Here is a 14,521-nt window from a genome sequence, read left to right on the forward strand (position 1 = left end):
TATCAACAAGGCTTGAACTAGGTATGCGTCGAGATTATCGGAGACTTTCCTCAATGCAACTCAAGCATTATAAGTTGCTTTGCACAAATAATTTGTCCTTGACACAGTGTAGCTGATCGAGGGTTCACTTGAACATTACGATGGAAATGGAAGCTCAAAAGTCAAACCAAAAGGGACAGAGAAACGGCATGGGGGTCTTTGGTGAAACCGTTTTCTAGATGATCAAACTGTATTGCATGGCAAAAAAACATGTAAACAACAACTTAAAAGTGAAATGCTTTTGCAAACAAAAACAGAAGTACAGCATGTCGTCAATGTTCTCATGAATACAAATAACACAGAGTATGGTTGATTATGATGACTGGAGAACCATCGTGTTGGCATAGTACTAAATGTTCGTCTTTGGGCTGATGACACTAATGAAGGGGACCATTTTCTGGAAGACTAGAGTGACTTGGCTTCTGGATATTAACAGCATTCATGACACGTTCCTTCATAAACTGGCCTTCCTTTTACATTACAATTGAGAAGTATTGCAAAGAAAACAGGTTGATTTGTTTCAGTCAAAGGATGAAGAGTCAGGCCATCCAATAACATTCTGCATCTGATTGGTTGAGTACAGCGGCTGGATTGACGCAACCGTGTCAAGAAAGTACAGCAAAACAGGAAGAACATGTTTGTAATGTGAACAGGGAAGGGGAAGTGCATTATTTGAAACAAAGAAAACAATACACAAATCAACATCCTCAGCCTCTCCATGTAAACAACTGCAGTGACCCCTTCTAAACACATAATGCCACAGGACCAGCAAATGACTCAGACGGAGAAATGAAAAACAGATATCCCCTTCATCTTCACGACAGGAAACGTCTCGACGCGTCCTCCCTGTTTATCTTTTCCGTCTTCCCCGTCCCGAGCCGCCCCACGTGCCCTCAGAAGAGCAGACTTTGCCGTTGAGATATGCTGTTGACTGGAGAAAAAGAAAAAGAGGAAGTTTAGGCAAGATAAACGGACAGCGTTCAGTGGCTAAATGGTGCATGCAACATTTTGCACGATAAAACCAAATGCACAACCACTCGTAAGGACCGTCAGAGGGTATAAAGGGTCATAAAAGGAAGAGAGAGAGAAAATCAGCGCTCACTTCACTTAGGGGCCGTTTACACAATGTTTTCAGCCAAAAACGGGAAACTTTTTATGCGTTTTGACTGTTCGTTTACATGACAACAGCATTTTGGGGACTGAAAACGCATATTTTTGAAAACGGGTTTCAAAGTGCAAGTTTTTGAAAACGGCACCGTTATCGTTTCCGTGTAAACACCCAATACGGGAAACGTCATGCATGTGCATAGTACGTGTTAGGTATGTAGACATGCGCAGTACGCGTCGATTTTAAAGGCAAGCGCGAACAAACATACACAACAATGGCGGAGTATATGGTACTGTTGTTGCTGCTCAAGAGTTTGCTAACGCTTCTTCAGCAAAGTGTGGATTTACTTCACCAATATTACTTGGTGAAACCGTTTTCTAGATGATCAAACTGTATTGCATGGCAAAAAAACATGTAAACAACAACTTAAAAGTGAAATGCTTTTGCAAACAAAAACAGAAGTACAGCATGTCGTCAATGTTCTCATGAATACAAATAACACAGAGTATGGTTGATTATGATGACTGGAGAACCATCGTGTTGGCATAGTACTAAATGTTCGTCTTTGGGCTGATGACACTAATGAAGGGGACCATTTTCTGGAAGACTAGAGTGACTTGGCTTCTGGATATTAACAGCATTCATGACACGTTCCTTCATAAACTGGCCTTCCTTTTACATTACAATTGAGAAGTATTGCAAAGAAAACAGGTTGATTTGTTTCAGTCAAAGGATGAAGAGTCAGGCCATCCAATAACATTCTGCATCTGATTGGTTGAGTACAGCGGCTGGATTGACGCAACCGTGTCAAGAAAGTACAGCAAAACAGGAAGAACATGTTTGTAATGTGAACAGGGAAGGGGAAGTGCATTATTTGAAACAAAGAAAACAATACACAAATCAACATCCTCAGCCTCTCCATGTAAACAACTGCAGTGACCCCTTCTAAACACATAATGCCACAGGACCAGCAAATGACTCAGACGGAGAAATGAAAAACAGATATCCCTTCATCTTCACGACAGGAAACGTCTCAATGCGTCCTCCCCGTTTATCTTCCGTCTTCCCTGTCCCGAGTCGCCCCACGTGCCCTCAGAAAAGCAGACTCTGCCGTTGAGATATGCTGTTGACTGGAGAAAAAGAAAAAGAGGAAGTTTAGGCAAGATAAACGGACAGCGTTCAGTGGCTAAATGGTGCATGCAACATTTTGCACGATAAAACCAAATGCACAACCACTCGTAAGGACCGTCAGAGGGTATAAAGGGTCATAAAAGGAAGAGAGAGAGAAAATCAGCGCTCACTTCACTTAGGGGCCGTTTACACAATGTTTTCAGCCAAAAACGGGAAACTTTTTATGCGTTTTGACTGTTCGTTTACATGACAACAGCATTTTGGGGACTGAAAACGCATATTTTTGAAAACGGGTTTCAAAGTGCAAGTTTTTGAAAACGGCACCGTTATCGTTTCCGTGTAAACACCCAATACGGGAAACGTCATGCATGTGCATAGTACGTGTTAGGTATGTAGACATGCGCAGTACGCGTCGATTTTAAAGGCAAGCGCGAACAAACATACACAACAATGGCGGAGTATATGGTACTGTTGTTGCTGCTCAAGAGTTTGCTAACGCTTCTTCAGCAAAGTGTGGATTTACTTCACCAATGTTACAACCACCAGCGGAGACGCATCATATACAACATATAATCGTCACTTCCCTACAGGTACTGTTTACTAACAAGGTGACAGCGCCAACTACTGGCATGGCATACGTAATGCAGCGCTTTTGGCTGTTTTCGCGGATATGTGTAAACGCGAATCGTTTTGAAAACATTGTCGTGTATACGTGAAACTTTTTAAAAACGCAAGGGAAAAATTTAGGCTACGTTTACACGACAACGGTGTAGTCAAAAACGGAAAAATTTTTCCCTTGCGTTTTAAAAAAGTTTCACGTATACACGACAACGTTTTCAAAACGATTCGCCTGTAGATGAATCGACAATATGTGACTATAATCGACTGAAGTGACGACTATATGTTGTATATGATGCGTCTCTGCTGTTGGTTGTAATATTGGTGAAGTAAATCCACACTTTGTTGTTGTATTGTTGTGTATGTTTGTTCGCGCTTGCCTTTAAAATCGACGCGTACTGCGCATGTCTACATACCCAACGCGTACTATGCACGCGCATGACGTCACCGTTTTCAAAGATTCCCGTATTGGGTGTTTACACGGAAACGATAACGGTGCTGTTTTCAAAAACTTGCACTTAGAAACGGTTTTTAAAAATATGCGTTTTCAGTCCCCACAATGCCGTTGTCGTGTAAACGAACAGTCAAAACGCATAAAAAGTTTCCTGTTTTTGGCTGAAAACGTTGTCGTGTAAACGGCCCCTTAGAGAACTGGGCATGAGCGTGGGCTAGATTACTAAACCCAAACACAAGTCAATGTGCAACCAAACACACAGCCTCCCACACATGCTCAGTTTAAAGCTCTAGAGGAGCCTGGGCTGTTTTCTTATTTGGTGAGGGAAGAGGGGTATTCGCACAGCAAGCTCTTCTCTGTTTTCACATTATGGCTTCTCTGCGAAGATGATATACAGTCAAACTTGTGCCCAATGTGCTCCATTTTATTTGACATCAAGCTCAGCGAAAGACCAGCCAAATTCAACACTAAAGTCATCACAGAAAAATGACCCGTTTTACTTTATTTCCCTCTGATTTCCGTCTCTCTCTACACTTTTACTGCTAGTAAACATAGTAGACAGGCAGGAGAGTCTGTTTTATGAAATAATGAATAAACTACATCTCGTATTCTCATCAAGGTATCATTTATTTAACATTAATATTGTGATATTATTGAAATTTAAAAGAACTGTTTTCTATTTAAATATATTTTAAAATGAAATTTACTCCTGTGATCAAAGCTGAATTTTCAGTATCATTACTCCAGTCTTCAGTGTCACATGATCCTTCAGAAATTATTCTAATGCTTATGCTAATGTTTATTTCTAATGCTTATTCTTATGCTGATTTGCTGCTCAAGACACATTTCTTATATTATCAATGTTGAAAACAGTTGTTTAATATTTTTGTGGAAACCATGATACATTATTTTCAGGATTCTTTCATGAATAGAAAGTTCAGAAGAACAGCATTTATTGGAAATAGAAATATTTTGTAACATTATACATGTCTTTACTGTCGTTTTTAAACAATTTAATGCATCCTTGCTGAATAAAAGTATTAATTTCTTTATCATAAAAATAATCTTTTCAAGGATAGTGTATTATTATACAACTATTTCAATCGGATGGCACCAGCCTTTGGCATTTCATCAGTGATTTCAACACGGAGACTTTGAGCGCATGGATTAATATTCATATTTAGCACTGACTTTAGTGCTCTTTATAAACGCTGAATAATTATAAGCTCTGGCAGGCCTTACAGTTTCATCAATTCGTGAACTGAAAACATATGAGGTCTGAGTGGAGGATGAGAATTTTTCAAACCAAATATCACAGGAGAACCTGCCTATGAACATAGACGCTTAACGAGGATGAATGTCTCATTAAATTTTTCTCAGCTGAATTATGTAACCTCAGCCCATTAATTACCGATATTGTTAGATCTCCAAAACATTCTGGGTTTAGTTTATTTTACAATGAACAATAAATAGGAAAATCCCTAATTTTGCAAATGCTTTAACCATTTGCTGAAAACCAACATGGCAACCCTGCTACTGACATGCACATCATGTGGATTACCAAAACGGACAGTGGAAGTTCATGCTCATTTTAATTGTGATGAGCTTATCATATCATACACATAAAAGGAAAAAGGTGACAGATGAGAGGGGTTGATTTCAGTACATTGAACATTTAACCATTCACATAACTGTGAGAATGAAGTCAGTATGGGATCTTTGCTCTAAATCAAGGCCAAAGATAACACTAATGTTTATGTAAGTGTTAATGTATTGCTATAATCTGCTGATGCAATGTATGGTCTGCATGTTCTTATTTATTTCAGTGATGGATGTGACAAATGCTCCTATCATTTTTAATTTCAAGCAGTGCGTGAGTCCATTACATCGAAAAGTCTATCTATGCACTTTGTTCAGAGAGAAAACATGTTTTTGAAATATCCAAGAAATGATTCAGATGTGATTAATTCTTGCAGGGTACAACTGGACAGTACAGACGAACAGGAAACTCAAGGGAAGAAATACGGTTTTGTTGTTTGTGACCTTCTGCCTTGAGAGGAGGGCGACAAACATGTACCTAAGGTATGCCGAAACCTTAAGACATCTTTGCAAAAGCTCTGGAGTGCAGTGAAGCAGTGGTGTAAACCAAAAAAAAGAAGAAAACATCAAAGCACATACAAATAGGCAAGGAGAGAAAAAAGACAGAGAGGCCGTGGGAAAGACAGAGCAGAAAACAAAGTTAGCAGTGAAGGAGCTGCATAATACATGGAGCTTAACAAGAACTTCCTCCTGAGAATGTCTAATGCACAGGCATCATCGCAAGTGTGTCTTAACGAGCCTATACGAGAAATAAACCGAGATGAAGGATACAGCAAGAAAAAAGAAAGAATGAGGGATATGAAGAGATAGAGGGAGAGACAGAGAGAGGAGTAAACCAGTGTCTCCAACTATAGCATGGTGAGGAGAAACTATTAGGAGAGAAGATGAGCAATGCGAGAAGTATTAGAGAGCACAGAAAATGAGCGGTGTCATGATGAGCAATAGAGTTCATCTCTCATTTGATGAACATTAATAATATTCAGGAGGAATATGACTGGGATCAGTGTGCTCAACTAAGTGAAATAATACTATAGGCTCAGCCTCATTCGAATCATCTAATGTATACTGCATACAAAAATATAGCAAGAACTGGCTGAAAACATCAGTCTCTATCTGATTGGCTGGCTTTATGAAATTCTTTTTTTGCGATCCTTTTTTTTTGTATCCATTTCCTTTTTCTAATTCAGTGATTCGTTGTACTGAGTAAATACAGCTGGATAAAACAAAAACTGTGTCCATCTTCATTTCAGGCTGCAAAGCAACAGAATGTGATTATTTTAAAGGGGGGTGATTCTTTTCTATACCCACTGTACAAGTGAAATCCTTCATTCCAATACTTCAGTTGGTGCCATTTCATAATTCTAATGACTTTACTATTATTCTAAAACGTTGAAAGTAAAAATAATGAAAATGTAGGTGTGTCCAAATATTTAACTAGTAGTGTCAGTCTGCCAGAAAGCAAATATACAGCTGCTAAAATCATTGCTAGGAAGAACTAGTCAAAGGTATGACAAAAATAGCAATGTTAATGTTAATGTTTTGTTTGAGACAAAAAAGAAAAGAAAATATTCTTGAGCAAATATTCTTTTGTCTGATTTCAGATTTATCTTCCAGAATTACATTAAAAAGTCACACAAAAACGCGGTTGGTCACTTTATAGCCCGTCTCTGGAAAGTTCTTGGCCAGATTGAGATGAATGTCAGCCAGATTTTCACAAGACTATATCAATTCTGACTGTTTGAGAGTAATGGCAGCTGACGTGCTGCCATACACAGAGAGGTCAGAAACGCACAATACACTGATGGAAAAAGCTCAAAACTATCATCATGAATCTTCATTCATTGGCCATTTGCGTTTTGTGGTTTTACCGGATTCTGACAGGGAATTCGTCCTCATTCCAGGCTCCTTCTCCAGCTGAATTTCTTGAAGTGCAAATATTGATGTAGCTGGCAGGGAGAAATTGAACAATTATGTTAACATGCTGAACTAAAACTAGGGCTGATATATAACATAAAGGGTCAGAGAATTTGTGCAAGATTATTTCAGCACACACCAACTTTCAGTGCAAACACAGAATAGCTCACAGCGGCACGGTGGAATTAAATGTCTTTCAAAGTAAAGTGTGTGTATGTGTGAGACTTCTGTCTGGCACTTTAATAATTCTATCTCTCAGTGTGAGGTGTGTGTGCACGCGTGCATCGGTTATCTGGCACTATCATAAATCTCCTCGGTGGAAGGAGATGTGTGTGTGTGAACTCACTGTCTGGCAGTGTGAGAATTCTCTCTCCCAGGCAGTGGAAGTATTGGTGTCTCATGGCTTCCTCTGCTGCGATCCGTTTCTTCCCCTCAAACTGAAACAAAGTTCAGTGTTAGTCAAGCACACATGGAAAACACTCACTAACCAACTAACTAAAAACACAATATTATTATACACTATTATTCAAAAGTTTGGGGTAGTAATACATTTTTTTAAGTATTTAAAATTAATATTTTAAATATTTTTTTCAGCAGGGATGCATTAAATGAATCAAAAGTGACAGTGAAAGACATTTATGAGACATTGTTACAACAGATTTCCATTTCAAATAAATGCTGTTAGAACTTTCTATTCATCAAAGATTCCAGAAAAAAGTGATATCACTTTCCACAAAAATATTAAGCAGCACAACTCTTTTCAACATTGATAATAATAAGAAATGTTTCAAATCAGCATATTAGAATGATTTCTGAAAGAGCATGTGAAAGTGAAGACTGGAATAATGATGCTGAATATTCAGCTTTGCATAAAAGGAATAAATTACATTTGAACATATATTCAAATGGAAAACAGTTATTTTAAATTGTAAAAATATAAAACATAATATTAGTGTTTGTACTGTATTTTTGATCAAATAAACACAGCTTAATTTCACAACTCAAAACTTTTGAACTGCAGTACATAAGGCAAGTTACCAAAACACACATTTTTATAATTCAACATGAAATTATAATGGTAGCCTAACAACGTTAATAGCTATTTGGTTGCTGAATAAAACTATAAAATTTATGAAAAGTTGTTTCAGATGGTGCAAATAACTATTACAAAGAAAACCACAAAGACAAAGAATTTTTTTTGTTATAGCACACACTGATGAATTAACCAGCAACGTGTGCTGAAGTGAATTTAGATTTTTGACCTAAAGAAACCTGTCACCTGAGCAGCATTATTTATTACTGTATACAGACAAATAAATATTCAGACAGCTGAACTCTGGAAAGAGAACAGCCATATATAAAAGTGTCACTTTTCAAAGTCATTATTAAAATACTTCCTCTTATCCCTGCCTAATGAGGATATCATACTGTAAGCAATGCTTACATAGGAGTGATTTCCAGAAAAGTGCAAATTCTATGGCTCAAACACAAGCATCCCAACCAGTGGGTTCTTGCGTTTGAGGTGGGACCATCTTCAACTTTAACATTTCTATTTAAATTAAACTGACTTGAGCTGAATAATGACACTGTTGCTTTCTGTAGAGCTGCTTAATGACACTAATAATGACACTACTGTCCTTTTTTCAGCTGCTTTAGAGCAGAATTTGTCTCATATTTGAAGTTTACATCATTGCTTCTGTTATTTTTAACCTGTGAAGCTGCTTTGAAACAGTTTGTATTATATAGAGCGCTATTTAAGTAAAGGTGACTTTAGTGGACTAAATAATACACAAATCACCTGCAGCAGTTTCGACAGAAGTTCAACTCCATCATTGTCCAATCTGCAAGAAAAAAATAATGCACTTCAGTAAATGACCTCCAACAGCATGTCGTTTTTTTACAGCAGGAGCGGTGATTGTTTCAGGCATCAGGCCCAGAGGACAGCTGTCGTTACCGTGGAGTGTGATTGTGGAGACAGTCGGCGCGGTAACGGGGGTAGTTATAGGAGATGAACTCCTCGTTGGAGGTTATTCCGGGCCAGGTCTCCTCTGTGGGCGTACCTATGAAAAGACACTGCAGGGTTTATAAATATCACAGTGACACACGGAGACAAACTGTCAGATCTAGAGCCAGAAAGAGCAGAGTGGGAGAGAAGGAGAGAGTGGGTGAGAGAGCGGTACCGAGCAGTTTGAAGATAAAGTGCAGCTCCTCCTCCACCGTGGAGCCCGGGAACAAGGGTCGACCTGTAGACATCTCGTAGAAGATACAGCCAACACCCCTGCAATGAGAGTCATTAAAACTCAATTCAAGTTCACCCCCACAGAAGCTATGACATAAGAGTGTGCGCCAATTTTACCACAGTAAAAACAAGAGTCTAATTATTAGCTCACTATTTGAATCGACAGCACCATGGTACAAGAAATAATTTTACAGAGGTGAGAGCTTGCAATCAGAACCGAATAAACAAGGTAGAAGTGTTTACAGAAAAAAAAGTATTTTTAATTGCAACATGTTACTTTATTATTATTTGCATACTATTATAAAATGTATTAATACTTTGAATTTTCATTTTTTATGCACTTGTCATTTTTATTAGTTTTTAATATTTCTATTTAGATTTCATTCATTTTTATTTCAGTTGTAGTTTTAGTAATTTTAGTACTTCAGCTTAAACATATTTCAGTTACTCGCCAAAGCAAAGTATCTAATTTTTTCATGGAAAATTCATTTTGCTATTGCCGCCATGCATGTCATGTGTTAGATGGATGCCTTTGGCCATTGCATCATGTCTTATGCATTCTTCAAAAGCTGTGTCAAGTTAAAAGAAGTTCAAAACCATGTCTTTGACATCTGCTGCACTACGTCTAGCTGCTTCTGAATGCAAGAACGCATGCTGTAACACATGCCGCACATGGCAGCAAAATCAATATAAAACCCCCCTGAATTTTCAATTTAAAAAAATAAAATAAAAAATAATAGCAATTCAGTTAAAAACAAAATATAACTAGTGTTAATCAGCAGTGTTGTTAACTAAAACTACAACTATTAAAAACAGTTTTTGGTAATTAAAATAGAGTTAAAATAGAATACTCTATAGATAAAAACTTCAGCTCAAAATACTTAGATGGAAACTAGAAATGTTGCCTTGGCAACTAATTAAAAAAAAGTCTAAGTTGAAGTACTAAAACTACTACAACTAAAACCTGAAATAAAAAAATGTATTAAAGCTATATTGAAATATTAAAAGAAATTAAAATGACAAAGCACTTAGCAAAATTACTAAACATATTATTAATAAATACTACAATATTATATAAAAATACTCAAATAACACTGATACCACAAATAAACCAAGTAAGATATATCATCAGGTGGATGCTCACCACATGTCAATCTGAGTGGAATAGTCTGTGCTGCCCAATAGGATGTCAGGGGGGCGGTACCAGAGCGTCACCACCTCATTGGAGTAGGTCTTGGTGGGAATCGACTTTGCTCGTGCCAGACCTGAAGACCACACAAAAAGCCAATTTAAAAGCAGTTTGGCCAGTTTCAGCAAGCTTTGTAGATCTTCACAACATATTACACATCAACTCCACATAAGCCCTGCCAGAAGTTTAGTACACTAGATTCTTTTAGCCAAAGCAACGGCACATTTACAGTACAATTATTACAGAGACAATGCAACTAGAGTAACTTGAGGATACGCTTTTCAAGTAGGTAAGTGGGCAGCTGGCTTTCATTAACCTCTAGGCTACACCACCCACACCATGAGAAAATAGTGAGAGTAAAGATGAGTGTTGTACTTAAAAGTAAAGATGAGGTTTGTATGTTACAGACCGAAATCAGCCAGCTTTAGCTCCCCGCGGTCGTTGATCAGAAGATTTTGGGGCTTGAGGTCTCGGTGAAGGACTTTACGTCTGTGACAGTAGTTCAGACCTCGCAACAGCTGAAACAGGAACAGCTGAGATGGAAAAAACACACAGGTGAATAAGAACACTGTATATGATTGCAATGTGGAGCAGAACGATTATGAGAAACAGAAAATGAAAGACATTTGTCAAAGATGCCTTACCTTGACATTGTGCATATGAATGCAGTTTCCACAGTCATCTAGGTACTGTTTCAGGTCTTTATCCTAGGAGATAAAGGAAGTCATCAAACTAATAGATAAATAACAAAACTTATATTATATAAAACTTATGTAACTTATATAAAACGTATATTCTCGTGAGCAAGGATTCACTAACTTTTTTTTTGTAGCCAAACCCTCTAAAAGTTTTTATTAAGATTTACTTAATATTTTTTAAATTAACAATTAACAACACATTCACATGTTCTCAGATGTTGGTTAATTGTTACATGACATGCAGGTCAACAAAAAAATATTTATTTATTTAGATGTTTAAATGTTTTATTTTAATAGTTTTTTTATTTAAAAAATATTTATTTGAATTCTAAATTGAATGATTTATTTATTAGCTTTTCATTTAGCTTTGACATTGTCGTCAATTTAAGATCCCTGTTTTAGTGCCACATAAATCTGCTCTATAACTTAATTTTAAGCTATTATGTCGATAGATATGCCATCCATAAATAATTTCAATTTAATTAACTACATTTGTTTGGACAAGAGCAATTTGACTGTACTTTACTTCAAATTATGAGCAGTATGCAACTTGGCAATCTACGGTTTCCAAATAGCTTCTCCATTGTTGGTGTGTGGATGACTGCGTGTGAGATCATAAGTACAGTTAAAAAGTGTACAGAGTGCAGTGAAATACTGCACATGTGAGTGACTCACCAAGTACTCGAACACAAGTGTAAGAGACTTCTGAGTGTGGATGATGTCATGAAGAGTCACAATATTGGCGTGTTTCAGGTCCTTCAGCAGAGACACTACAGAGACACAGAAAGAGACAGATTATTCCTCAAACACGTGACCTCTGGTACTCCACACGCCTTTATGAATATTCACTAAATGACAAGTACAAATGACAAGCTAGACGAAGTTAGCCTGAAGCAAACATTACTGCAAAAATAGTTGCGAAATATCTTTTTTTTTTCCCCAAATGAAATTGACCTTAAACACACTTTTGCTACTATACCTTTAAAATTTTGATATGTAAATTATCTTAGTTATGGTTTGCAGTTTAGTTTCCATAAATTGTCAGGGTGGGCTGGGGAGGAAGTGGACCCTGTTTTCCATATTATAAAACCCTTTTAACCATCTGAATTACCCTGTAACAAAAGCCACTGATAGAGATTTAGAGATTAACTGCCTAATTTAGAACATCCCAAATAGTCTGTCATTGTGCAAGCATGTGGGAAATTTGGGGCAGTAGTTTGGTGATCTAATTTTAGTGCTGATCCACTACGGCATGCTTGTAACTCACCTTCTCTAATGGCAGTGCATGGAGCTCCTTCCTCGTGCTCCAAACGGATTTCCTTCAGAGCCACCAGATTATCCGTCAATTTGCTGCGGCCCTTATATACTGTAGCGTAGGTGCCCTGAGAAAGAAAAAGATGACAATGCACAGTAACATGACTATGGTGCTTTAAAATGCTGTTTTGGATCAGAGCTACTATCTAAAAATCGCCTGTGAAGTTACCTCTCCTAGTTTATCCAGTTTCACGTATGTCTCCAACTTCCCAAATCCGATCTCAGACTGCAAACACACAAAGACAAAAACTATGTCACAACATGGTCCTAAAAGGCAACGCTTAACACGGGGATACAGGGCAGAAAATTTCAAAGGCATTCATGTGAACTCATTAGAATACACCCAAATCACACTGCTCCCGTTTCAGACGGCTGGGCTGGTCGCAGAGGTTTATATAACACACAGAGACAACATGAGCTAAAATATCCCTCCCCAAAATAAATTGGGAACAACTGAAGTGTAACAAATGAAGTGTTTAAACGCATCACAGATCAAGCGTGTGTCAACAGCACTGAATAAACATCACGGTCTGGGTTTATAGCATAGACTGTATAAAAACATGGACGTAGTGTCCGTGACGTCACCCGTAGATTTCCAAAGAGCGTTTTTGAAGCTCAAAAGTGGGCGGAGGCGGCCATCGCCATCTTGGCAGCGCGTCACCGCGCGTCACTCCCGGATAATCGAAAATGGGCAAAGAGGTGGGAGCAGGTTGCTGAAGCCTAGCACCTAGCTCGACGGTGGTGACAGCAATGGCAATCCACCAGTCACTCAAGTGGTCATGCCCTTAATTATGCAGAACTTTAAGGCTTTATATAATTTAAACGGATGAGTTATAAAACAATTCACCCCCCTCACAGTTGTCATGAAGGGCAAAATTAGCTATATAGACCAAAATCATTTTTTTGAACCAGGCTGTAAACATGTTTTTTTCTGCTGTAAAGTTGGGCATTTTAACATGGGGAGTCTATAGGATTGACTCCCTTTTGCAGCCAGCCTCTAGCGGCCAGTTGATGAATTACAGTTTAAGTCACTTCCTTGTTGGCTTTACAAGAGAGAGCGGGAGGTTGCGGCTTGGTTTATAGCTCATATCAAGGGCAGCTGAACTTGTAGTATATCATAATTAATTAAAAACATGATTTTGACATTCTGTCAAGAATACTATTCAGAACATGTCCGGATCATATCTCGCCCCAATATAACTTATTTAGGACTCTATTTTGCATTGTGACTTTATTTACACAAAAATTCAATTATTCCCCTTTCAAATTCTCAGTAACTTAATGTGGAGGAAAAAATCAGGATATCCAAAATAATCATATATGATTTTATTAAGCAAGGACTAATTGCCTAATCTTTCTTGTACTGAATTTAATTTGTTGATTTAAAATGTTGTATTTTGTATTGCTGTCTATATGTGCTTATACAGTATCTATACGTGCTTAATTGTCATGAATAACAATGTTATAATATAGAATAAAGTATAAATGCAAAAAAAAAAAAAAATAATAATAATAATTGTATAATAAATAATAAAACTAGGCTTCAATTTCTTTATGCAAAATAGAGTTGGTGTGTTCCCTTTTTATTTTTGGGTTGAAATATGACCTGGCCATTTCTTTGTGAGGCTCACTCATTTTCCTGTGACACTGCGTGACACTAATATTTTGAGAATGGTTTTAGCAGCGAGACACACCGTTAAAGTTTGTCTTGTCTATGCGTTCACAACGATTTCAAAGCACTGATAATGTGACGCTGGAACAAACAAGACAAGTGAAGGAGAAGAGAAAAGACTCAAAGACTCAAAGAGAGAGAGTGACAGAGAATGAAAGATCGAGCAAAAGAACTGGTTGCAAAAGAAAACAAAGACAGAAAAAGGAGGGCATGAGTCTAAAAGTGCAAGTCCAAATTAAAATATGATAAATAAATAACTTTATATGATTTTATGCCAGCATCAAAGGCTATATTTATGGCAAACTCAAGAAAAAAAAAAAGCCTTAATAAAAGTAATTGTAATAATAATAATACAATAATACAAGAACAATAATTTAATAATACTGTTTCATAATTAATAATATTATTATTATAATAATTTTTTTTTACAAACAAAAATAAAATTAGATAAAAAAATAATGATATACAATCTTTCAATTTGATATTTGAAAAAAAAAAAAAATCAAATATTTTCTTAGAGGAAACTTTTTTTTTTTTTTAATTGCC

The 14,521-nt window shown here is 37.1% G+C and overlaps 1 protein-coding gene across 2 annotated transcripts in view; it reads right to left on the reverse strand.

Moving 5' to 3' along the window:
• Positions 1 to 1,516: 1,516 nt before the first annotated feature.
• LOC107674341 (cyclin-dependent kinase 16-like) overlaps positions 1,517 to 14,521 on the reverse strand; it is a 28,687-nt gene continuing 15,682 nt past the window's right edge. For both annotated transcript variants that reach the window (XM_016468293.1, XM_016468292.1), the window contains 12 exons: positions 12,473 to 12,529; positions 12,257 to 12,371; positions 11,665 to 11,759; positions 10,936 to 10,998; positions 10,701 to 10,824; positions 10,247 to 10,367; positions 9,044 to 9,141; positions 8,818 to 8,923; positions 8,662 to 8,704; positions 7,210 to 7,300; positions 6,818 to 6,895; positions 1,517 to 2,277 (listed from right to left, as the gene is read on the reverse strand). In XM_016468293.1, coding sequence (XP_016323779.1) covers positions 2,240 to 2,277; positions 6,818 to 6,895; positions 7,210 to 7,300; positions 8,662 to 8,704; positions 8,818 to 8,923; positions 9,044 to 9,141; positions 10,247 to 10,367; positions 10,701 to 10,824; positions 10,936 to 10,998; positions 11,665 to 11,759; positions 12,257 to 12,371; positions 12,473 to 12,529 — 1,029 coding nt within the window. In that variant the 3' untranslated portion in view covers positions 1,517 to 2,239. The remainder of the gene's footprint in view (positions 2,278 to 6,817; positions 6,896 to 7,209; positions 7,301 to 8,661; positions 8,705 to 8,817; positions 8,924 to 9,043; positions 9,142 to 10,246; positions 10,368 to 10,700; positions 10,825 to 10,935; positions 10,999 to 11,664; positions 11,760 to 12,256; positions 12,372 to 12,472; positions 12,530 to 14,521) is intronic.

The sequence above is a fragment of the Sinocyclocheilus anshuiensis genome, unplaced genomic scaffold (assembly GCF_001515605.1).
Source record: "Sinocyclocheilus anshuiensis isolate Anshui unplaced genomic scaffold, SAMN03320099.WGS_v1.1 scaffold188, whole genome shotgun sequence".
NCBI classification, from domain to species: Eukaryota; Metazoa; Chordata; class Actinopteri; order Cypriniformes; family Cyprinidae; genus Sinocyclocheilus; species Sinocyclocheilus anshuiensis.